Source organism: Merops nubicus, unplaced genomic scaffold (assembly GCF_000691845.1).
Source record: "Merops nubicus isolate BGI_N331 unplaced genomic scaffold, ASM69184v1 scaffold11263, whole genome shotgun sequence".
Lineage (NCBI taxonomy): Eukaryota > Metazoa > Chordata > Aves > Coraciiformes > Meropidae > Merops > Merops nubicus.
Window position 1 is genome coordinate 1 of NW_008601702.1, and position 25,658 is coordinate 25,658.

Sequence of the window (25,658 nt, forward strand, 5' to 3'; positions counted from 1 at the left end):
CAGCCAAGAAACACATCGACTTCCTGGAACCGCGCGAGCCGCCCGCACAGCTGTCCCCCAGCACATGCAAAGCAGAGCTCACGGGGGGACACACAGCGTCCCTTTTGTGTCCCTCGTGGGGGGCACAGGGGAGGGGACGTGCTGGGAGGTGCCCGAGACTCATCTTGTCCCACGTTCCCCCTTGGAACCACCGTGGTTCCCGGGGGCTGTGGGGAGCCGGGTGCCTCCCGACGGCTGCGTGGGCAGGTGGGGGTGAGGGTGAGGATGGAGGGGTGCTGGCTGTCGTCTCCACAGGAAGGAGTGGAGGGATCTCTGCTTACAGCCACTTGTTTGACTCCTGCTGCCCCAAATTGTACTTCTTTACACGTGTCTAAGAGCGGCGCTCGCAGCCCCTCAGGTTTGTTGAGCTGTTTTCAAATCTCAGTATCCTTTTTGCTTGAACAAGCTCTCAAAGCTGACTGCAGTTTGGTGACAAAGGCTTCCTGGAGGGCCAGGTGCTCGCCCACAAGCTGATATGAACAGCGAGGGTGAGGAAGAGCTCGTAGATGCTTCTCTGGTCGAGGGGGAGGAGGGTTAAGGCATTAGAAAAATCTCAAAATTCATCAGCAGCTGTTCAGCCTAAATGCGGCCACAGGTTGTTGCAGCTTTTGGGGCTGGGAAGGAGCACCCAAGGGTGCAGCGTGGGTCAGGAGCTGGGTGCAGGCTCAGGTGAAGCCCTCTGAGGTTCAAGTCAGCAAATGGAGCTCAGCAGCTCCCTGGCTTTCAGCGTGTGACATCCATGTCATACCAGAGCATCGTGGTGAATCGGGAGTTGTCCTGCTTAAGGCATCAACTAAGTTCAGATTCTGGTGTGCTTTATGGAGGGATGCTTTTGGTCATCTGAGCCGAGGTTCTGAGGATCATTAGTGGTCTGTAAGTCATCAGAAGGTGATTTTTCAAGACCTATGTGAAAACAAAATGCAGATGCGTGTCCTGTCCTGCACGCAAGGACATCAAACAGGAGGAGTAAATATGTTCCACTATGTAAAATTTAGCCCAACTGTTAGGTGTTGTAGCAACAGCATACAAAATAACGTGGAAACGTGGGGGTCCTCTTGTTCTAGTTTGCTGTTCTTCCCCTGCCCTGCCCTCAGAACAGAAGGTGGTTGGTCCCTAGCTCAGTTTTAAGGCAGGGCTGTGAGCACGTGCTGAGCGCCAGCCTGGTCTGGGTGAATCTGTGTGCACGTTAGGTAAGAAAAGGTGTATGGACGTTGTGGGTTTGTGAGGTCATTTTGAGAAGCAAAGTATTACACGTGCCCTAGCACAGGTAAAGCAGTTGTGTCACCAGCTGCTCAGAGTTCATAGCAAGATGAGTGTGTGTTTGGTGCTCAGGGAGTCCCACTGCTCCTTTTGGTCGCTGTCTTTGCGCCTTTCTTTGGTTTGGTTTTTCCCTAGAGGGGAACATCACTTACAGGTACCAGTTCAAAACCTTTGGGATAACCTTCTCAATCTTGACCAGCTGCTGGATGAAAGAGTGACCTCCAGATCATCCCATGCTGCTGTCTGTCTTTTTCTTGCTCCTCTCCCCTTCCCTGTAGGCTGCTCTGAGCTGGTGCTCCAGCAGCGGTGCCAGTGAGGTGACGCTGCCGGCTCAATTCTCCACCGCTGGGGTGCCGAGTCAGCACCAGCACTTCAGTAGCAAGGGCAGAGCTGGTATGAAAAAGGTCAGTTGGGAAAAATTTTTCCTTGAGTTTTCCTTTGCCTCGAGGCAGTGCTTTGAACAGCCTTAACCCTTTTTTCTTCCCACACGGTGGCTTTTCACCCCTTTGCCTTTCCCGCCGGCTCGGAGGCAGAGTCACGTTCAAGATGTGGCACGGGTGACCCCGCACAGCTCTTGGGCTGAGAGTGTGACCCTCTGTGCTTTTGGGGAGTGCTCGAGGGGTCAAATCTGCTCCTCTGTGGAGGAGCTTAGTGGGAGACCAGTGGATCCATCAGAAGTGGTTGGTAACGATTCTTAGGTATTATAATCTTAAGGGTAAACGGTAAACTTTGTTTATTCAAATGTGAGAACCCTCTTTGAAGTTCTGTTCTCTTCTAAATTTGTATACTAGGAGGTCTGGCCTTCATTTAAATGATCCTTGGGTTTTTTTCTGCCACTGAGAGGAAGAAAAAAAAGCAGTGGGAAAGCCTTGAATAAGCTAATAGCATTGCTGAGATGGAAATGATGAAGACAGCTCAGGATTCCTGTTTGGGCCTCACGGGGAAAAAAGTGGTTTGAAATGGATGGGGGGTGTGTGTGTGTGTGTGTGCACATTCCTAAACCTGTCATTTGTTTCCCCTCTTTCTCCTCCCTGCTCCCCACGTTCCCTACCACGGCGTGTTTAATGAAACCAATCAAAGAATTTGGCTGAGAGGTTTAATCTTCCCCTGGCCCAATTAGCGCCTGGCTTCTACTTTAACGTCCGTGTGGATGTTTTTGGAAGGCAGAACAATGAGGAGCTTTGTGCTGCACACCCAGGTTTTCCCCCTCCTTGCATGTATTGTGTGTTTCTTCCTATCTGTCCCTGTGCAAAGACAGGGGAGCAAAGAGCAGGGGCTGGTACCAGCTCCCAAGGCCAGGACATGCTGCTCTCAACAGCCAGTCAAGTGACTGTGACTCTAAAGACTCATCATTTCTTCTCCTTTCTTCTTCCTTCCCCCGTGGCCCGTGTTCTCCTTTTTGCTTCATCCATGATGCTCCTCACCAGAAGGAGAAGCAGCTCTAGCTGTGGAGAGTGGTCTTAAAACAAGAGAATTGACTACAAATACATGCCCGTGAGCGACGGGGGGAAGTGAGTGTTGATGGGCTCAGCTCTAACGTTCAGTGGAGTCACGCTTCATCCCAGAGGAGGAAATAGGTCTAGCAAGTGTCTTCCTGTACAGACTGCATGGGAAGCAACAGGGCTGTTTGCTTTTTTATAGCTCTCTGCTTTCTCAGTGACTCCCCCCCCCGGGTTCTGTGGGGCATCAAGGGTGGGCCTCTGGCAGAAGCAGGAGCTAAAGGCCCCCTCGGGTGCCTCTGTGGGGTTGAAGTCACCTCACTGTCCTGGTTTCCACAAATGATGAAGCAGAGGGGACACGTTCCTGCAGAAGAGCCAGGCCATGAGAAGAGGGTCTTGGTCAGTTTGGGCCCATGTTGTCTGTTGTCCTCCACCCCCTGGCGTGTTCATGCTCTTCCTCTGTCACTTGCTCTCTGCTTTTCCTCCTTTTCACAGAAGATAACTGTGATGCTGAGGGGGTTTCTTCAAAGCAGAAGATGACTTGAATGCTTGTGACCACTTCCCTGTTTCCTAGAGGCTTTGGACTGGTGTTGAATGCAACCTGAGGCTTGCTCTGTTTGCCAGCCTGTTTCCTGTTTGTCCTCTTTCCTGGAGGTCTTTGTTTTCTTTTGAGGAGAGGGAGGAGGAAGGTTCCATCAGCACGACCTCCAAGAGGGAAGCCTGGCATAGAGCATCCATGCTGGTCACTGCCTGTTCCCCCAGTTCCATAGGTGCTGTGGGAAAAAAAAAAACCCAACACTTCCTCATCCTCCGTGATGCCTTTATTTAAAGAATAAATTCAAAAAAAAAAAAGCTGCAAGAGAAATCTCTCAGTGTGTTCCTGCCTGAAGGCATTCTGCCACGGGTTCTCCCACAGGAAGGAGTGATTTGGCCCAGTATTCTTATTGTTCCTATATCCTATTGCAAATAGAAAGTTATGCCTCTGAAAATCGGTGTGTGCTGCTCCTGCAGTTGCCTTTGTTTCAGGGGTGCCTTTCTGCTTCGTGCAAGGGAGTGGAAAACCAAGCTGTGCATCAAAGAGGGCAGTGAGAATACCTGTTTTTGCAGAAATTCTTTCAACCACTTCCCAAATCAAAGAGATTTTTTAACCCACGGAAGGTGGCTTTAAAAACGAGATGCGTGACTGTGAATCTTCTTTTTTGTGTTAGCAGGAAGACATTTCAACCAGCTCTTGGTTCACAGAAATTGGGAAAGGCTGTAAGAGCATAATACAAAGTTTTCCTCCTGAAAGCAGAGCAGGCAGCGAGCTGGCAGAGGTTTCAAAACCAGGAGGAAAGCTTGTTAACCTGTGCCTGTGAGCCTGACTCTTCCCTTTGTGATGAACATTGCCCCTTTAAAGTGTTGCTGAAAGCAGCACTAGGAATTCTGACCTTCCTTGTCCTTTGGGAGGGTCCTCAGCAATTTCCAGGTTGCCTTGGCCAACAGAGGACTCTTCCCAGTTACACAATGGATTGGCTTTTTCCAGGATGACTGGTGGGGACAGTAATGTCCTAGGTATTGACTGAAAGAGGAATGAATAGGTCTGTTTTGGAGGGGAGGGTTGTTTTTGGTTGGGGTTTTTTTAAGGACTAAAGTGCTTATTTGTGTTGTTTTAACAGAAATCTGCCCTGCTAATTTAAACTGGTCCTTATTTTTGGTGGTACTAAGCTGATCTATCCAGCAACTCAGATTTAGGCCAGTCTTAAAAATAATTCTTGTGCTTATTCAATTAAAAATGAAGTCACTTACCATGTAAGTGGTTTAAAAAAAGGTGGAGAGAGGAAGAAAACCCAACTTGTCTGTGCTGCTTTTGAATGAGACAGACCTTTTTTAGAAACAAATAACAGCGAAGTGACAACAGTTAAGGACACACAAAATAAAGACAAACAAAGACAGAAGTTTTGTCTCCAGGCCTTGCTGAGTGGCTCTGTCCCATCCTCTGCTACTGCTCAGGTGGTTGAACCTCCTGAGAGGGTTGGTGGTTGAACGTGGGGAGTTTGAATCTGCCCCTTTGAAATGAGGAACTGCCTGACGCCAGCAGGGCCCTTTCTCTTTGTCTGCCTTTTCTCTTCTCCTCTGAAATGTCAGTCCTTGGGATAACACAGGCAGTTATTGTTTGCAAATGCTGTTCAGACAGCACTTGAAGAGGTGTTGTGTGATTGATTTGCATGTCATCCTTGAGAATATGGGGTTTTTTTTTACAAGGAAGAACCCCTGTTGAGTTAACTGTGGTTTGAGGCTGAGGGTCTCTGCAAGAAAACCTGTCTGAAGTTTGCTGGATGTGATTTGGCAACCTGAGATGATGAAATGTCCACAGCCTGTTTGTTGCCATAATAACCTCACTGTTTTGCTTGCAAGGTTATGAAGGTGTATGTCTCCATTAAACCTGTGGCCCTGGTGGCATGTGTTGCAGAGAACCTATTGCTGTGGGTGCTGTTGGAGAGAACTCCTCTCCTTCCCAGGGGTTGATTATCCCCTGTCACCTCTAAAAATGATGTTTAACTGCCCTGTCATTCTCCAGGCAGAACAGGCATCCTTCCTGGAACCCCAACGATAGCATGATAAGTTTGTGGTTGCAGAAAGGAGTGTGGAGAAATTCTGCTGGCACATACAGGGGTTGGTTGCTTATGTCTTCAGCTCCTCTTAAAACCTCGGGCAGTGGGCGTGAGGAATATGCCAGAGGGTCCCAGAAACCTCAGTAGCTGTGCTAGAAGGAAGAAAAAGGTCACCATGAATTCATGTATTGGAGTAAATTAATCCTCCAAGAAGAGAAGGGGAGGAGGAGTGTGTGTATGAAATGGAATGACTTCAGTTCTCTAGCTGCAGAGTGTTCTTCCAGCTTCTTAGCCAAATGTCACGACCATCAGTGATGTGCTAGCTTGCCCTCTCCTCCTCTCCCTCCTCCTCTTTTTGCTGGCTGAATGCTGGGGCCCAGCCTGGTTTTAGGGGGGCCCTCAAACTGAAGAGCTGTGGTATTATTTTGCTGAAAAGGCTTCCAGAAAAAACTTAGTCCCTTTCGCTCTTCCCCTTCGCCCTCCTGCAGTGCTAGAGGGTGCTGCTGAAGAAGAGGCTGAGGAGCCAGACGCCACTACCCAGACTACACTAAGTGAGGAGACCAGCAGCCAAGAGGAGAGCCACAGTCCATCAGGGGATAAAAATGAAGGTAACTGCCTTGACTAGCTCTGTGTGTAAATTAGGGCATGGATTGAGGCTTGCAGAAACACTTCTTACCTTTCCATGCCCCTGATCTGTGTGAAGAGTGTGAAACATGGAGCAGAATCACTGGTGCCTGTGTTTCTTTTCCCATCCCTAACCTTTTCCTGCCTGAAAAGTGAAAAAAAATAGGCTGAGCAGAAGCATGGGCACGTAAATACTCGACTACCACTGCAGGCTTCCAAACTGAGATGTTCTTGGCACCCAGTGACTTGGCACCACATTACTTAGCCTCAAAAAACCACCTGTTTATAATGCTCAAACCTCTCTTCCAAAGGCAGTATTATGCAGAGATCAAATGTTCACAGACAGACGTGTTCCTCCTTGTTCACCCTCACATCCTCTTGTGTTAGGGTGACTTTCTCACCACACAGATAAAGCTTCTGTGCTCTCCACCAGAGCAGACAGACCAACAGACTTGCAGGGTGCTCCTGGTTGTCTGGGAGACTTGTTTTTGGGGGGTGGGGGGAAGCTTTGAGGGTTTATTTTGAAAACATTTTCTGTGTGAAGCTTGTAAGGCCTTGCCTGGGTGTTCAACATGGTACCTTGAGAAACCAGAGGGGAGATTGGAGGTGTGTTTTGAGTCTGCTGTCTGGGACAGGAGCATCCCTGCTGCATGGAGGGTGTGATGGAGGAGTCTGCAGAGCTGTAGCACTCGTGCTCCATGGATTAAGGTGGCTTGGTAGACCAAAAAGGAATAAAAACCCTACACAGATGCCAGCTGTGGCAGTAAAGAGGCATTGGGGGGGTTGTTTTGGTTTGATTTTTGCTCATTTAGCTTATTGCACATACAGAGCTGGGCTAGAAAGAGAACTTGGTCCCCTACACCGTGTTCCTAAATTAAATGCCAGTTATTATGAGCTGTTGCTTGTGCTCCACGGGAGCGTGATACGGCCGAAAACACCACAAGGTTTGGTTGGTTGGGGTCTATTCAAACAGCCCAGCGACTCCTACGTGTGGTTTTGGGTTTGATTCCAGAGCAGCAGCTGGAAAGCTTAAAGAGCTACAAGGTGTCCCCGAGCTCCCCAAACAGCCTGGAGGGATCCGACCTGTCCTCCATCGACGCCATGATGTCGGCGGTGATGAACGCCGGGAAGATCGCCGAAAACGTCGGGAACCCCCAAAATGTCAAGTCCCCCACAAAGTCTCCTGCACCCAATCGGATTGGCAGGAGGAACCAGGTACCTCAACCCAAATGGAGGGTGCAAGAAGGAGCAGCTTGCATGGGAAGTGATGAGGCAGAATTGTGATTCTTCCATTGTTTTGCCTTTTCTTCCCCCCTCCGCGGGTGTGTGTTTGTTGTCTCTGCCGTTGCTCCTCTGTGTGTGTGTGTTTTCTGGTGACTCTCTAGAGCATAACTGCAGAAAATTGGGATTCCAGGGGATCCACTTGCTTGGATTCACACGTAAAACATGAGCACGAGTTCTGAAGTCGTGCAGTGGTGAGCTGGTCTAGCAGATACCAGAGGCAGGGGCAAAGCCACCCAAGAATTGTCACTTCTTCCTTGCTGCATCCTGTTTCCAAGCTCTTGCTTTCATCTCATCTGGTAAGGGACCAGTTCATTTCATGAAATTAGGAGAGAAGAATTAGCTGAGAGAGGAGCAGAGGGACATGGCAGGGAGCATGGCTGGGCTGTTTGTGGGACCTCTCGTGAGGTGTGTGGCCATCTCCAGGGAAGGTCCAGGTGATTGGAAGGTTAAAGGTGGTGCTAGAAGGAAGCATCCAGCAGGATGCTGGGTGCATGTGTGCAGTCTAAAGTGCTTTTGACTTCATTGTTAATAAAACTGTGAAGAGCTGTTGCAGAATGCTTCCTACCAATCTTGAAGAGCAAATATATGTAACTTTTATCAGTTTTTTTTCCATTAGTGAGTTGATGGCACCAGTTGATAGAAGTATTGATCTAAACCACGGAGGGAGTTGTATCAGTTAAAGCTGTGATTATTTATCTCTGTGTTTTTCTCCTGCTGGGGCAAGCCCTGCCAAGGAAGGTGCTGCAGAACGTTGAGAAATACCCCAAATCCCTGTGTCTGTTTGACTTGAGAGCTTGTGGTGAATCAGGGAGAATTTCTAAATGAATCAAGATGTAACAGGGCCCAGCAAGGTTGTGAGGCATGACTCATGTGATGTTCCTATAGTAGTTTATTAATAGCTTGCCAAGTAGCTGCCCAGTTGACAGACTTATGACTTGTCTTAGATGTTTTTTTTGACTTGAAAGGAGTTAAAAGCCTCTAAGTGACCATTCTTCAGTGAAGAGTCTGGACAGCTTGTGGGCCACTATTAGTGGGATCACGTTGTCTTGCACCTGGTTAAGGTTTATTTGCAGTGTTCCTGCTTTGGGGCTGCCCTGGTTCCTTGATTTCATCATGTGAGGAGAGTCCAGACCAGTCTCAGTGGCAGTGCTGCTACCCAGCTGTCCACCCATGCACCATGTGGTTTGGCTGCAGGGAAGTTTATTAACGTTAGTGACCTTTAATTCCACCTGATATTTCGATGGGCATGGAATCAAAGGAAGCTCTGGAGTAAATGTGACAGGATTAAGAGGGATTCTTACAGCATAAAAATAAACAAATACATCCAAAACCTAGTAAATAGCCTGTTTGGTTTGAGGCTGAAAGATTGTTATCACCAAGTGCCTACTTTACTGGGAAAAGAGGAGTGAGATGGGAGGTATTAAGTGGGTATCACTCTGGTTAGCAGCCTCTAAGACAGCAAATTTCCACTTTGAGCCTGGCAGAGTGAAAACACCCAATTGTTTCAGCACGTAGCAGTGTGCAGCTCCCAAATTCTGCTCAGAGTGTGCCCCTTGTTATAATTTCAAGGCTAATAACAGTTAGCTGGTTCTCTGGGTCTGACTGCTGTTTCCCACGAGCTGGCAGTGAAATGGTTTGCCCTGAACCTTTGTCCCAAAGTCTATGGTTCTCTTTATAACACTGACTTTATCTTGGCTCTGGTCTCCCCACAGTCTAATAAATGTGTTCTCAGGTCGAGCAGCATCCATTTTAACTTCTCCTCTGCTTTGCTGCTGAAGAACAGAAAAAGCCTGACAAAGGTGTTTCCTTCAGCTGGAGGAAACCAAAAAGACCTGATGCACAACTCCACCAGCATTTACCATCAGCTGAATGCAGAGCAGTGTGCCAGGGTGACTCTGAAGGGAGAGTAGCTAACAAATTAGCTGCTAATTTTATCTCTCAGCTCAGGAAGTGTTTTCCCCAGCCTGGCTCTGGCAGGGTATCCAGAGTGCTGCCTGTTAAATTGGGGGGTGCTTTTGCAGAAGGGATGCTGATGGGCCTTGGTGTGGATTGAGTCAGGCAGTGGCATTGCTGTTGGAGCTCCCCTGGCTTTGCTTGAGCTGTGTTATGGTATGTGGCACGTACCCTGGGTGACCACTGGAGAAAGTTTGGGTTTTAGTTAATAATAAACCCCAGATTCAATACTAATCAGCTCTGGCTGAGCTATAGTGTGTTTCTGATCTTTGCTTCAAGGTGAACCAGTAATTACTCTGTCTTCTGTTAATTTGCTGATGTGAAGAGCTGGCAGTCTGGGAAGAAGCAAGCTTGGAAACCATCAAGTGCATCCTTGTAGAACTGCAGCCCTCGTTTAAAGGAGGGAGGGGAGCAAACCAGAAAAAAAAAACAACTAGTAGGTTGATAATTTCACAGCCATACCCTGGGGATTAAACACCCTCTAAACTGTCAGCACAGCTGCAGGGATTTTCCTCGTGGCACAGCGTGTTTGTTCTCTGTCCTGAGCCAACTTTAACAGGGTTGCAGTATAATTGGAGCTGAACATTACACCACAGGCAGGTCGTGTAGAGTAAAATGCAAGTTGTGGAAGGTGGAGGGAGTGAGCATGTGAAAATGGTGTGTAAAAATGGAGGGGGACACACACTGGGATAATGCATCTTCATTTTCTTGGGGTGTTGAGGCTTCAGAACGGCAGGGTAAGAATAATTAATAAGAATTAAAAATGAAAATGTTTCTTGCTTGCTTTCTAAAGCTTTGTGAGTGGCAGTAAGTTAGCCTGCAGTGATTACTTTTAGGGTGGAGAGCCCTGGGAAAAGGATGTACAGCAGAAACAGTCAGGAGTGGTGGGAGGACCTCACCTTGCAGCCCCCATCCTTTTCCAAGTGAAGTCACAAGTCTTGTTTGCTTCAGGTGAAAAGGGAACAATAGCTCTTTATCAAACATCCCCAGGTCACTGGAGTTGACAGAAGATTATCATGCCCCTATTTTTGAAAAGACAGCCTTTAGATTTTAAGAGTGGGCTCTCTCAAATGGTTCCCCAAATCACGTGGGAGGTGATAATTGCTGTATGGAGACCTAACCTCTCTCTAACACTGTGTCAGCATCTTCCCTCCTAACCTGCCAGAGAATTTGTCCCAGAGGCTGGGGTTAGTCATTCTAACCAGTGCTTGTGTCTGACAACGTGGGAATGGTCTGAGCTGATGACTTTTGGAACGGTGATGGAGGGAAGGGAGTTGTGTGGAGAGAGGAAATACACTCACCCCCATCAAATCCCTCCCAGCTAAATTGCTGCTGGGACTGGGTTTTAGTTTTTGCTCCTTTTCAGGGTTTTAGTAATGATACTTCAAATAGACAGCAGAGAGGCTCGTGGTAGTAGGAGGTTCATCTTCCTCACACAAGGTGTTGCTTCCACATACAAGGTGCTGGTGCAGGAGCTGTGCCTGGGCTACCTAGCAAGGTGGTGGAAATAACCCTTCTGTTAGGCAGTAGCCACCCTTGTGGCCAGGTCCAGGCAGATGCCTCCAGTTCCTGAGAGGTTGCCACTTCACCCCTGGCTGGTGGCTTTGCTGAGGGTCTCAAGGCCATACCTGGAATCAGGCTGAGCTCTCTGGTTGACTCTAGTCGTGGTTTGAGGCCCTTTCCTCCTGGTTCTCCCCTGGGTGGAGAGTAGCCAGGTTCACACCAGGTCCTGCTCGAGTCACGTAGGCTCCTGCAGTGCCACCTCTTTCTTGCTGTGACCTCATCAGATCTTGCAAGCTCCAGGAGGAGGGTTGGGCCTGGCTGGTGTGCCTGGATGGGATGCTTCCAGGAGAAACACAGGATGCTGAGGGAAATGGTTCTGGTGATTCAGTCCACACGCCACTTTCCTCCTGAGTCAGCCTCAGAACAGGCAGCCCCTGAACAGGGCACCCAGCTAGGGCCTTGCCACTGAGGTGGGGTGGAAAACCTCAACCCCAACAGCTTGTGCTGAGGAAAGATCTTTTGGGGAGATTGGTGCCACTTGCCCACGTCTTCTGGCGGTGTTGCAGGACATGGTTTCTACTCACCTACCAGGCACCTCCTGGCAGTTTGAGCTGGTTGCCATAATTGCCTTCACTTCCTGTCCTAAACTGCTGCTGCCAGTGTCTGTGTGCTGTTAAAACAGCTGCTGCATTTCTGTGGTCCTTGAAACGGCCCCTCTTTATAAATGAAGAAGTTTCTGAAGCTGCCCTGAGGGCTCTATCAGGATGATGAATGGATCCGTGTGAGTGGTTCTGTTTGCAGTGCCCTTTGGGACTAAGGATGGATTCTATTTTATCCATCCCCAGCAGTAACAGCTTTTGAGCTTTTCTATCTCAATATTCCTTCTGATTTTTTTTTTTTGTTTGTTTTGTTTCATTCCCAGGAAACAAAAGAAGAGAAGTCTTCCTATACCTGTCCTCTGTGTGAAAAGATTTGCACTACACAGCACCAACTAACTATGCACATTCGTCAGGTATGCAGGGCTCTGGCTCTTGCTCTCTTCCTTCTAAGAGTGTCTGGTTTGCCACGGGGCATTTTGCATTTTTCCATGTGCCAACCAGAACTTCATTCCTCCTTACAACTGGATTCAATTGTTTTGCTTTTATTTTAACCTTCTGTTTGTATTTTTCTTTAAAAAACAAAGCACCCCACAAGCCCACCCTGAGGTGGGTTATTTTCCTCCCTCCCTTCCCCAACACTCCCCCTGCCAGTGGCTCAAACAAGGAGGTGTGTCCTGCTCTGCATGGCCCATGGATCTGTAAAACCATTTCATCATGAGTCACAAGTCCTGGTGTCTTACCCTGAGTACAGTTCTCTTTACTGGCCATGCAAATGAAGCAGCAGGAAGACACAACTTTAAAATCATCTCAGTGTAGAAGAGCTCCACAGTCCTTCACAGGCTGGAGCAGTGTGGGGAGGCAGAATTAAAAATACACTTTTCTGGTGGATGAGGCACTTTTTTGGTCAGCTGCAGGCCTCTTCTTCCTCCTCTTGAAATACATTCATACTTCTTTAGGAGGTTTGGCCTTTTCTGTGTCAGAAGGTTCTGCTTGGGATGCTGAGGTTGTGGTTCACCACTGTGAGTCCACTAGAGACTTACTACTTCAGTTGTCCCTCCTGTACTGGAACTGCTACTTGATTTTCTTTTTCTTCCTCTCCTGGCATTGGGGTTTTTTGGTATGGGGAGAAATCTGTGAGTCTCTGAATGCAAGTGAGAAGGAGTGGTACATTCAGCACAGTAGCTATTTTGGCCCTGGAATCCATTCTCACAGCCATGGAGCTCTCCATGTGCACTCATGAGCATTTCACTGCTGTTTTCTTACAGCACAGTCAGTTTGAAATGAACAGCTTTAAAGACTATTTGTTTTTAACTGTCTTTCTTCTGCCAGGGTCTTCCTACTTACATCCTCTTTCTGTTTTCCTCCTTACCCCTCGCTCAGCCCCAAACCACAGCCCAGCTGCAGCTATCCCAAGGCACCATTTCTCCAGTGGGTTGTTGCTCAGTCCCTTTCTGTCCTCTCCTGCCACACACCCAGCAGGAAAGCTGCACGTGGTGCAAGCTGTACCAAACAACTGCCACGTGCTGGTGCCTCATGGAGTTAAAAATCATTAAAAATAAACCCCAGGGTGGGGGTGGAGTCGAGAGGGGAGGGCTGGGGAGGCACGCGAGGGGCACGCCTTCATCTAAAACATGGTGCCAGGTGGCTCTTGGAGGTGTTTATCATTCTCACTCATCTTTTCCTGGTGCTTCAGGAGGGGGGCCACTCAATGAAAACCCAACCCTTGCTTTCTCTAGCACAACACTGACACTGGAGGGACGGACCATTCCTGCAGCATCTGTGGAAAGTCTCTGAGCTCAGCGAGCTCCCTGGATCGCCACATGCTGGTGCACTCAGGGGAAAGGCCTTACAAATGTTCTGTGTGTGGCCAGTCCTTCACCACCAATGGAAACATGCACAGGTGAGTGCTCAGCTGGGAGCAGGCAGTCTGGAAGGGGTTACAGGATGGAGGGCTGGCTTTGTTTGCTTGGAAGGGCTTACAGGCTGCCCAAAGACACCTCCGTGGGCAGAAAATGGGGGCTGACTGTGATCTGCAAGTGTGGCGTGGCACACATACATTCTACAACTACCAGGATGCTTCAGTTGTGGCAGAAGTCAGAATTGAGAAAGATCTTTTAGCTCTCTTCATGTATTCTTCATGTATACTTGTCACAGATACCCAGGAGTGTTCTTTGGTCTCTTTGTTGTTATTATTTTGACAAATGGGATGGATTTTTTTCTCCAAGCACAAAAATATAGAGCCAAAATGGATGGGAGCTTCTAGTTTTGTGACTTCAGAGTCATGGATGCAAGTGGTTGTACTGGAGCATCTGTGGTGGTGGTGTGTTGTCATGAGGCATCTGAGTCCCATTGTGAACCTGCCTCTTTGGGGTCATTCATCTTGGTTTTAAATACATACATCAGGACTTGTACTGCTTTGCAGATCTCTCTGGAAGCCAAATTGCCCAATTTCATGGAGTTTCCTTCATAGGGATGTGGCAATGTGTACACTTGTCAACTGTGGAAACAAACTGTTCAATCCCATGGATGTTCCTTCCCCTCGCTCTGCCCCAGTTCAGGATTTGATCATTTGCATGGTGGAACACCTCAGAGCTGATGAAGACTTCACAAATTCCCCATATCATAGTCTGCAGCCTACAAAGAAACTGGAAGACAGGGTGGGGGAAAGGAATACAGCTCGTAAGCAAAGTGAGGAGAGTGATGGTTACAGGCTGGTTCTGTGGGAGGGAGGAGATCTCATTTCCTTGACTCTTCCCAGTCATTTTCCAGTGTGATTTTGGTGACAGCAGGAGAGATCAGGTAATGCACAGAAAGGAAGCAATGGCTGCTTGCAGCTTTACCTTTTCTCTGTCATGTTGTCCAGGTTTAACAGTGACATGAAAGCAGAGGAGAAACAGGAAGGAATGCACTGCTGTAATTCCATAATTCTTTGATTTACCCTCGACTGGAATTGGGGAGAGCTGGACAGAGGGATGTGAAATGGGAAGGGAGAGACACAAAGGCATTCAGAGGAGATACTGGCCTTGGGCAGTGAATAAATCCCACGCCTGACTCATCTGACCAGAGGTGTTGCAAGCTGCCTGTTTGCCAGACTGGGTCATTGCTCTGTCTGCCGTGGGGAGGGCTCAGAGCTGCAGCATCCCCGGGGTGGATTCCAGGGCTGGCACTCTGGAGAGCTGGGGTGCTTGTGCCCAGGTCCTCAGCAGCTTGCTGAAGGGCTGTGTGCAGGGTTGGTTTGGCTTTTGGCTCAGTAGGCATCTCCTCCTCATCTCCCAGAAGTGGGAAAGGGAGGAGGGAGGCTGCCCCAGAGACTTGACTCCAGGCCTGTCAGATGCTGGTGTAGTCACCTTATGTGGGTTTCACAGGATCATGGAATCCTTAGGGTTGGAAAAGACCTCTAAGCTCATCCTATTTCCCTATATAGCAACTCTTTAGTAGCAAACTTGCCAGAATTTCCAGGCTCAGTGACCTGCCTAGAAGTAAAAACAGATCAGAACCTTCTGATGAGGAAATTCTTTGGTATTAAAGTTTTCTCTTAACAAGGTGTTTCTTGAAGCCACCAGGATGGGCTGCTGTATTTTCTGTGCTAAGGAGGACCTAAACTCATGCAAGAAAAATCTTCCTGTTTACAGTTCTTTCCATCTGATAGCTTCCTGTCCCCTCTAGAGAAGTCCTTGTGCAGCTCTGCAGCACAGCAGCTTGGTGGGACCTCACAGAAACCTCTTACTGAGCTTGGTGGCACTGCAGGAAGTGATCCCAGACCCATGACAGGCAAGATCCTGAGCACACTCAAGGGGGGTAGTTTTGCTGAAGGAGGGCTGTGGCTGGCAGGACTGTGCCAGCAGATTTTTGCAGTGAATAACCTCTTTTTGTTGCTGCAACAGACTGTGAGAGTGAATCCTGTTGTGGAAGTAGGCAGCACGAATGTGCAAGTGGGCAGCTTGGACAGAACTAACCCTGCTCAGTGGTTTCAGTTCTCAGCTCAGTCTCTTCCAAGTCACTGCACTGTGAAGCTGACAGCACCTTGTCACACAGCCCAGAAAGGCTCCTGCTTAGACTTGTTCTTCTGCAGACCCAGGTCACTGTGAAATCTCATGCTGGGGTGCAGGAGGAGGTGGCACCTGTGAGGAGGAGCAGCCAGGACTGGTGACCCCAAACTGGCCAAGGAGGGATTCCATCCCATCCATGTCATGTTTAGTGTAAAGCTGAGGGATCACAAGGGTCAAGCCTCTTCTTCAAAGGCTGGTGTCCAAGGAGGGCTCTGTCCACTCTACCTTCAATCCTGATCCATGTGTTCCTGAATCCAGTTCCAGAATCCAGCTCTGGAATCTGATTCCCTGATGATGGTGACACAGTTGCCATCAGGAGGGTTGGGTGGGTATATATTGGTATATCTCTCATTTTATTGTTATTATTTTCATTTGAGCTGTTTTAGTGCTCCAGTCCATAAGTCTCTCTTCCTTATTCCCTCTCCCATCCTTTTGGGAAAGGGAGAGGGATTAATAGACCCCATCTATCATTCATCTAGTGAATTTAGGTGAATTCAGCCCAGTGCTAACTCTTGGCAGGTAGCTAAGTAGGGACAGATAAATGCCCAAACCAGGAGAGAATAAGTTTTCTGTCATGCCCCTGGGTAGCCAGCATGGTGATATTGCTGGAGCAGTGCACAGAGGGGGTGGGATCAGAGGGAGAAGCTGTAGGCTCAGCAGAAAGTTGTGAATGTGCTGCTGAAGAGCCAGGACAGCTTGTGAAGCTCCTGCAGGAGCCTCCCCAGGTATTGCTGCCTTGACATCAACTCAGCTTGCTGTGCAGCAGAGTGAGGGAGGAATTAGTCTGCCAGGATCTGAAGAGGGGGGGGAAAAATGTCTTGCACATACTACACACCTCCTCTCTTTGCTTTCCCCCCTTCTGCCTTAAGTGGCTATAAATATATATAATTTTTTTTCTTAATCCAGACTTTTAAGCAACATTTGAAGGGGAAAAAATCCAATGAAATGTTTTTGTCAAGGGAAATACTGTGCTGCAGGAGTGCTTGTTCCTGCAGAGCAATTTCAGACCCATTTTTCCACTTGGAGCAGCCACATCCTTAGAGATGCAGCTGAGCAGAGGAGGGAAGGAGGTTTGGTTGATTTTTTTGGGTTAGAAAACATCAGTGTTGTTACACTCCAAGTGCCCATCTTCTTCACAGAAAGTAATTTTTCTTCTCCTTCACTTTCTTAAGGGAGGAAAAGACCCTCCAGAGCTTTTACTTGCTGTTCTTGTGCATGTGGGTGAAATTTTGGTGCAGTAGGCAGAGTTTTTGTGGGGTGGGAACACTTTTTGGTGCCCACCTCTTCTCTGGGTAAGCCTGGCCATGGTGGAGTGTTGCATGTACTCTTTACCTGTTGGGTTGATGCTGCCCTTCCTGCCTCCCACAGTACAAGCAACACTTCATTTGTAAATGACTCATAACCTCTCACATGAAGTCCAGTTTCTTTTTGTTGTGTGCTCTTTGGCTCCTTGTCAACAGGTCAAGTTGAATGGGCACAGCAGCCAGGGCTGGAGGGGGAAGGTTCTCTTGTGAGGCACCATGCAGAAAAAGAGGTTAAAATCTGCTTCCTTTGCAGTCCAGGGTGGCTCTGGGCCAGGATTTTCACCAGTGAACCATGAGCCCACCTCTCAGAGCTGCTCAGGAGTGGCCTGAGCCTCCTGTGGGGACAGGAGGATCAGGGGAGACTTGGTTCCTCTCTACAACTACCTGAAAGGAGGTTGTAGCAAGCTGGGGTTGGTCTCTCCTCCCAAGGAGACAAGAGGAAATGGCCCCTAGTTGCCCCAGGAGAAGTTTAGCTTGGACATGAGGAAAAACTTCTTCCTTGCAAGGGTTGTCCAGGGCTGTGCCAGGCTGCCCAGGGCAGTGGTGGAGTCCCCACCCCTGGAGGGGTTTCCAAGCCATGGAGATGTGGGGTGAGGGACATGGGTTAGTGGTAGGCTTGGCAATGCTGGGTTAAGGGTTGGACTTGATGATCTGAAAGGTCTTTCCAACCCAAAGGGTTCTGTGATCAGTGCATAGAAGACCTGAAGTGTAGGGTGTGCACATCCTCACCCTTCTACACTGGAGACCCAGACACTGTGGCTTCCTCTTGGTCACAGCAAATTAAAGTTGAATGTCCTCAGCTCTCCAGAGGGAGCATAAACTGCCTGGAAGCAGCAGGGATTGTGTGTGGAGTCCTCTGTAGCTCTGTCAGAGCTGGGCAATTCCAGAGCAGCATCTCCAATCAATACACTGCCATGACTCAAGGCTTAGGTATTAATCTTGTCAGCTCTGAGGAGCCCTTTTGGGTCAAGACTCCCAAACAAGAGGTTGTAAGTGTCTTGTTGCATCTCCACCTCCCCAAAAATGCAGATGGAGGAGTTAGGCTGCTGCTGTGGGTTGTAGTGCTGGTGGTTTGTAAGCTTTAGCAAGGCACCTTGAGGTAGAGAAGAGACTTTGCTTGACTTACTGTCACACACAAAACCATCCCAGGTTATCTCCCATCTCTCTCTCCTTCTACTCCTTACCTAGCAAAACTCTTCCTAAAGGCTTTTTATTTACACCCTACTTAGGAACTTGTGGGCTCTTCATGCACCATCTCAGGAACAGGTCTCAAAGTTTGGGGATTTTGGGTTTTTTTAAAGGTTTTTTCTTCTTTTTGGCACTCCTGAAACACCACATGCAACAACCACATGCAGAAGCCTTTGAAACTCCAATTGGAAGATCTGGATCACAGAAGCTGTGCTTTGAAGCATGCTTACAAAGGGGCCTATCAAAGAAGGTAGTTCTTCTTCTCATTAAGAAGGCACTTTTCATTCTCAATCTTATTTTCAGTGCTAGACAGTTTTCCAGAAGAGATGGCAATGCCTTATTACCACATGGTTTGGTTTCTGGTGGTGGCCAAGTGGAAATTGGATGTTAAAACGTTGGCTAGCTTTGAAAAACTGAACATCCAGGTTCCTGAAGCTAAAAACAAACAGCCAAGGAGCTCAGCAGGCTGGGAGTGATGGATGCTTCATGTGTGTGAAAGGCCCCCTCTTGTCTTGCACAATAGAAGTGTCTCTTTGGTCATCTCCTTTCTGAGCAGGGCCAACCAACACAAAGGGCTCCCTGCTCCTTGCTGCTGCTCCTGGTCATGGCTGGAGCTGTGGGGGGCAGGTGAGGTGGGAGAGCTGCTGCAAATTTCTCTGCAGCTAGAACATGTTGCCTGTGTTTTTGTAAACAAGGACAGGGAAATGATGAGGGAAGTTGTTCTGGTCTCTCTGCTGGCAGCAGGTGTGTGCAGAGGGAAGGTCTGAGCCCTGTGTTGTGAGGAAAATTACAAAGGAAAGGGGAAAAGGGAAAGGGAAAGGAGGGGAAGGGAAAGGGAGAGGGAGAGGAAAGGGGAAAAGAAACGTGAAAGGAAAGGAAAGGAAAGGAAAGGAAGGGAAGGGAAGGGAAGGGAAGGGGAAGGGGAAAAGAAACGTGAAAGGGAAGGGAAAGGAAAGGAAAGGAAAAGGAAAGGAAAGGAAAGGAAAGGGGCAAGGAAAGGAAGGGAAGGGAAGGGAAGGGAAGGGGAGGGAAGGGAAGGGAAGGGAAAGGAAGGGGAAAGGAAAGGAAGGGAAAGGAAAGGAAAGGAAAAGGAAAGGAAAGGAAAGGAAAGGGGCAAGGAAAGGAAGGGAAGGGAAGGGAAGGGAAGGGGAGGGAAGGGAAGGGAAGGGAAAGGAAGGGGAAAGGAAAGGAAGGGAAAGGAAAGGAAAGGAAAAGGAAAGGAAAGGAAAGGAAAGGGGCAAGGAAAGGAAGGGAAGGGAAGGGAAGGGAAGGGGAGGGAAGGGAAGGGAAGGGAAAGGAAGGGGAAAGGAAAGGAAGGGAAAGGAAAGGGGAAAATAAAATAGGGAAAGGAAAAAGCAAGAGGAAAAAGGAGAGGTCAGACTTTCTCATCACCAGCAGCACAGCAGTGGGAGCCCATGGCTGTGTGTGGTGAGGATCAGAGGACTGCAGGATTTTTAATGGACCCAGGCAGAAACTTGTGTCTCTCTCACTGTTACCAAGCAGATTGGTCATCTTTTTAAAAGACCTTATATAAACTTTCATTTAATTCACATGACACATATAATAAAGTGCTCCAAAACCCCTCTGTTGATATTCTCAGCAGCAGGAGACTCTGAAGGAGCTCCTGTGCCACAGGACCTCTGTGGGACACCAGGCCAAAAGGAGATGCAGTGATTGCAGCCCTGTGCTGTGCTGCTCATAGCCTTGGACAGTGTCCCCTCCAGTTATCATTAGAGAGCAGCAGAGGAAGTTCACACAAAAACACCAGCACTGAGATCTGATTAGAACCAAGCAAAGCAAGGAAGTGCAGAGCTAAGATTTATATGCAGACCTTAATTAGCTCCATTGTTCTTGAGAACCAAAGTGTACACAGTGAGGAACATTATACTTGCATCTCCAGAGCTCCTCAGCACCTAAACATCAGAAAGACTTCAGCCTGCTTTTCAGCCTGAGCTTTTGTCCCTGTTGCCTTGAAGTCACAGCTGAGTCTGACCTCCTGCCTTGCAGGGTTGTGGAGTTTTCAATTTTGGGTTTCCAGGGGTAAAAAGAAAAAGGGGCTGCAGCGCTCTCAGTAGGCTGTGGGAGGGTGGTCTGAGGGAGCAGGGCAGTGCCCCCTCCTCAGAGGCAGCAGCATAAATCTCAGTGTACTGGAGCATGGTGAGTGCTGCTTTGTTGTCCCTGTCACAGCTCAAACAAGCACGAGCCACTTGACAGATGAGGCTCCAGTCCCAGAGCTGGTGGCAGCACAAGGCCTTGATCTTTCCACGTACGTACCCTCTCGGGAACATCACCTCCTCAGAAGGTCTCTGAGCCTCAGGGATGTTCCCTCCCCTTCTCACCTTGGAGAGCTGCAGGATAAACACAAGCCTTAACTCAGCAAGCACTAAAAAACCCAGGGGCACTGAGGTGCTTTTAGTCCTTTCCCACAGTCCTGCCACGAACAGTGTTCTTGTGGGGATGGTGGCTGTCAAGGTTAACGAGCAACGTGTCATTTTGCTGGCAGTTTGCTGGCTGGTTTGTCTTCTGGCTCATAGTTGGGTTGGGTGATTCTGCCTAGAAAATGCAGGTGGTGGGAAAGTGTGCTGGGAGAGGTTGTGTGTTAAGGTGAGCTTTGCTCAGCCTGTTGTGTGCGCCCATCAGGAGTGTGCTCGTGTCCCCTCTCCAATGAATGTGTGTTTGCTCTGCTCCTCCTCTTGTCTGAAAAGACACCCAGGCCAAGTACTGATGAGAACAAGGAAAAAATCTCTCTCAGACTGCATTTGTGGTTGCTGTCGTTCCACCTTTAATGTCTGTCTCCCAACTTTACCTTTTCTCCCCCCAGTATCTAACCGGCTCGACCTGTTCCAGTTCAGCATGCTGGAACCAGCACACTGCAGAACATACCCCCTCTCAGGGTCAGCAGGTTTTTTCCTCTTGCTTTTCTCCCCTCTTTTCAAAACAGGCTGGGGATTGTCAGCGTTTGGGGAAACTTTCTGTAAGAAAACAAACCACGAGGAGGATTTTGGTGTTTGGGCTCAGCCAGGGCCTTCCACTTGGGTTTTGGAGCTGTGATGCTCAGCTGCATGGTGCACACACAGCACAGGCATGGTCTGTGGAGTAGTGGTGTCATTATACCACTGATAAATAGCACACAATATGCAAATATTGCTTTCTGGTTCTTGAAGGCATCTCTAGATCTGCTCAGTTCTTCTGGCTGCTCTCTTAGCAGAAGTTTCCTGAACACTCTCAGTGATTTTTTTGGTAAATCCTCAGAGTCAGCTCTTCAGTGCTTCACCGTGGGACACGAGGATCTTAAAGCTCCTTCCCAACCTAAACTGTTCTATGATACTGTGTGGAAAGATCTCTTGAAAGAGAGGAGGTGCACAGCTCCTGCGTGGGTCAGTTTTGCCATCAGGCCACCTCCATGTGTCATCTCTCATGCCAGTTCCAACCTGAGGGTGAGGAGGGTGAGGCAATCCCTATTGCTCACAGACTGCACCGAAATTCATCTCACTGGAGGGCAGAAGCTCCCAAATTCCTGTACAGTAGCACAAGTCAGGCAGGGACTCCTACTCCTGAGTAAGCAGAGCAAGGTGAAAGCTTTTCCCAGCACTCCTGGGCTCGGTGGGGACAGGCTGTGAGGTCAGTGCTGCTCAGGAAGGAGGGACCACATGTCCAGGAACAGGAGAGGAAACAGCCCGAGCACGTGAAGCCTCTTTTTGCCTGGATGCCATCGGGGAGAGGCTGCAGGGCTGGTGTGTGTGTGTGCAGAGATAACCTCTGGCTCCCTCAGCCCTGCAGCGAGGTGGTGAGGGCTGATAGGGGCTCCCCATCACCCTGCTGCCCTAGGGGAGATGTGCTCCTCTTATCTGCTGCAGCTTCCTGGCCTGAGTTGCCTGCACTGGGGGGGAGGCTTTGGCCCCAGCATTGCTGTGGCTGTCTCTATTTTCCTCCCTGGTCCTTCTGTGCCATCAGCAGAAGGGCTTTGGCCAGTCCTTGGCTTTGCTTTGTTGGTAAAAGGGGGAGCAGAATGTACCTGGGATGGCACCTGGGTGCTGTGTTTGCTCTCAAGGATAAAACTTTTCCCCCTTCTGACATCCTTTCTCTGATTTTTTTTTTTTTTCCTCTCCCTCTTCCCTTTTTCCCCTTGATGCTACAATTTGAAACTGCTTTAATTGTCCTTACTATCTATTAACACTTGTTTTCTTTGAAGTTGCCTGAAAAATCAGCAATAAAATCCTTGACTAAGATTATATACTGTGATAACTAAAAGATGTGCCTGAAAACCACAAATGTCCAAAAAAAAAGGAAAGAAAACAGCAGCTCAGCATTGTCCCAGGCCAGATTTTTGGTACACTTTTAAAAACCTTCTTCCTGCTTAAGTTTATTGTTGTTAATAAGCTTTAGTCTCCAACCTTAAGGAATTACAGGGACCTCAGAAGTTTCTTGGTGAATACATCCCCTTCCAAAAGAGTTTCTTACAGCTCTGGATGCAGAGCAGACCACGGGCAGGCAGTTGGGTGCAGGGACACTGGGAAGCTCCTGCTGCATTTCCCTCCTCCTCTGCCCTCCCTTGCCAAGGGCTGATGGGGAGGAGGACACACGAACGTTCTCTTTTGCTCTCTTTTGGGAAGCTTGGCTTTGGAGGCATGGTTTGAATCACTTCCCTGTCACAGCATCATCAGGCAAATATTTGTCTCGCTTTTTCCCTTTGAGGTGTTGTGGTAGGGAGCAGGAGGAACCTCCAGCCAAGCTGGGAATGCAGTTGTGTCAATCTGAGCCTGTTTGAACTTGCTGACTCTGCGGAGCCAGTCGCTTACATGTGAATACAGCACAACTCTTCCAGAGCTGTGCCCCCCCTTCTTTGGGTTTGTAGATCATTATCTTTCCTCTGGCTCACGCTTCCAACTTGCCTTTATTCCCAGGAAAGCACAATTTCCCTCTAGGATAAAAATACAAAGTGCTGTGTGTGGATCCTGTGTCCGTAGGTATCGTGTCCTGGCACTGGGTAACTTTGCAGGTTGTCCTCCTAGCACCCAGAAAGGATTTGTGATCAGTTCTGGTCTGAATGGCATCACAGGGGCTCTTGCAGAACTGGCCACAGTACTCCAGATGTGGCCTCAGCAGGGGAGAGTAGAGAGGGAGGAGAACTTCCCTTGATCTGCTGGCCACACTCTTCTTCATGCATCCCAGGATTTGCCTTCTTGGCCATGAGGGCCCATTGCTGGCTCATGGGCAACTTCTTGTTCAGCAACACTCCCAGGTCCTTCTCCAAGGAGCTGCTTTCCAGCAGGTCAGCCCTTCACCTGTACTGGTCCATGGGGTTCTTCCTCCCCAGGTGCAGGACCCTACATTTGCCCATGCTGAACTTCATGAGGTTCCCCTCTACCCAACTCTCCAACCTGTCCAATGCTGAACTTCATGAAGTTCCCCTCTACCCAACCCTCCAACCTGTCCAGGTTTCCCTGGATCCCAGCAACCTGCTGCTCTGGCAGCCACTCCTCCCAGTTTTGTACCATCAGCAAACTGGGCCCACTCTGTCCCTTCTTCCAGGTCATTGATGAATGTGTGGAACAAGACTAGACCTAGTCCTGACCCCTGGCACTTGAGGCCATCTCCAAAATGGCCAAGTTTTGCTATTCCAATGTCTCTTGCCTTGCTGGGAAACGTGCATGTGAGTCTGAAGGCTTTTGGGGGTCATTTGGGTGGGTTTTTTTTAAGGATACAAATAGCAAACAAGCCAAGAAGAGAAGACAGAAACTCATCCAAGTGCAGCCTGTGTCTGATGTGCAAAATTACTCATGTCTTGCTGGTTCCTGGGATTACAGCTGTTGAGGGCTGAGTGGCTTGCTCTCTTAAGTGGGTGATGTTGGTAATTAGCCCTGGAAATACGTTGTCGATACAGATTCTCTGCATGTTTTAACACACAAACAACTGACTAAACTCTTTAACCCCAGGGTGTTAGTGTGGCTGCACTTTTGACTGAAGTTCCAGTCATATTCACAAGACTTATGGACAAGGGGAGTCAGCAGCAGCGTGTGGGGTGGCTGCTCCTAAAAATGCTGCTGCTTCACCTTCTTTTTGTTTAGGATTTCCTTCCCATGCATGTCAAACAGCAGAATCTTTGAAGAGGAATTCCCTGTGTTTTCCTACATTTCTAGGCAATTTGGGCTGAAGTAACTTTTAAGCAAAATGAACCAAAGCTGATGTGACACAGAAACCTCTGAGCAGACACAGAAACCTCTGAGCAGACACAGAAACCTCTTGAGCAGAGACCCTACCTGTGTGATTTTGAAGGCTGTCTTCTCTTGCTCTGTGAGCCATTTTTCCTGCTCTAGGGCCTGAAGAACATCACGGCCTGAATTTCAACCTGGTTTGGGTGCATCCTGCACTCCTGTTGGTTCTGATATGGTGGCGTGAAGCTGAAGCTTAGACAAAGCAGAGTTCTTGGGTTTTTAGTCTAAACAGAGATATTTGGTGGTGTTCTGAATGGTAGACATGCTTTCTCTTTCTGTAAATCATTGAAAACGTGAGGGGTTTGATTCTTGGGGAATTATTTACTGCTATTTAAAGGCAGCAATGTAAATGGAAGGTCTCAGGGAAGAAAACTGTGGAAGAAGTAAAGCAATTGTAGCAGCTAAATTGTGCTCAGGGCATCTGACCAGCTCAGTCCTTCCCAGACTAGCTTGGTGAACTTAACTGTGTTGGAGGGGAAGAAGACCCCCGTGTTTATTCTAAAGAAGGTGAAGGATGGAAAGTGCTGGGGTTTATTCTTAGCCTCTGAATGGTTGGATGTGTGGCTCCCTTGTCTTTAGATAAGCATCAGATGCATGAGGATCATCCCCTTGATTCTGATACCAAACTGCTCAGAAATCACGAGGCAGATGAGGACCGACCACGAGTGATACAGCAGAGTGTAGGGATCATCTAGTGGTAAAGTGGAGAAACTTAGAATAATCTGTGGGTTATGAAGCCAGAACCTGAACTTGATCCTGTCAGATGATCTCTCTGGACTGATAGTGCCTGGATTCATTGGCCTCCCCACCACGTTTCCACAGGCACGGAGACGTGAGGGAGGAGGAGGGTGTTTATACATGCACTGGATCCTGTGCTAGAAGAATTAATCTTGATTTAGATGCTGGGACTTTCCCAACCAGGCAGGCCTCAGTGAAATTACTTGCTGCTCCCCCTCTGGACATGCTGCTCCTTCTAATCAGACCTACCTAGCATCAACCTCTTTTGACAGAAAGCCAACAACGCTTGTGCTGCCATAGTTAGAAGGGAGAGGCTTAACCCTGGACCCTGCTCAGAGGCTGCACATCCCCCCTTTTCTTCCACACCTTCCTTTTGCCCGGGCCTCCCAGCCAGCCAGGCCCTTCCTCCTAGGGATGTGGAGCACACCAGCAGCCTTGGAAACCCAGAGCTGCAGCCCTGGTGTGGTTTTTTCTCCCCGTGGTGAAGAGGTGAGGGATTCCCACGCACGCCAAGGGGTGATGCTTCCTCCCTGAGAGCCAGAGAGGCTGGTGGAGGTTATCTGCATGCAAAGCAGCAGCTCCTGGTTTTGTTCCTAACTCAGTGGGACCCAGAGCTGGGAGCAGCTGCTTCTTGCCTTTGCCTCTTTTGGGATGCTTTGCCTCCTCGTTCTAGCCTTGAGCCAACCAGTCAAAACCTGCCCACGTTCTGGTTTTGGCATTGAAGCCGTAGGTTGCCCTGTTTGGAGACCTCCAGAAAGCTTAGATGATCAACATGCAAATCCCCTGGGGATTAAGAAAATACAGCAGCTCCTCTCAGAGGGGTGGGAAGGGCTGGGATGGGACCACAGGAGCTGCCTGTCGCTTCAGCA

General features: G+C 48.8%; 1 protein-coding gene across 1 annotated transcript in view; it reads left to right on the forward strand.

Annotated features, from left to right (window-relative positions):
- Positions 1 to 5,814: 5,814 nt before the first annotated feature.
- The window catches only part of RREB1 (ras responsive element binding protein 1), a gene marked incomplete at its 3' end in the record, with an annotated part of 41,893 nt that continues 22,049 nt past the window's right edge, over positions 5,815 to 25,658 (forward strand). The window contains exons 1-4 of the mRNA XM_008938071.1: positions 5,815 to 5,940; positions 6,969 to 7,171; positions 11,619 to 11,708; positions 13,032 to 13,195. Of these exons, the coding sequence (XP_008936319.1) occupies positions 7,058 to 7,171; positions 11,619 to 11,708; positions 13,032 to 13,195 (368 nt within the window). The remainder of the gene's footprint in view (positions 5,941 to 6,968; positions 7,172 to 11,618; positions 11,709 to 13,031; positions 13,196 to 25,658) is intronic.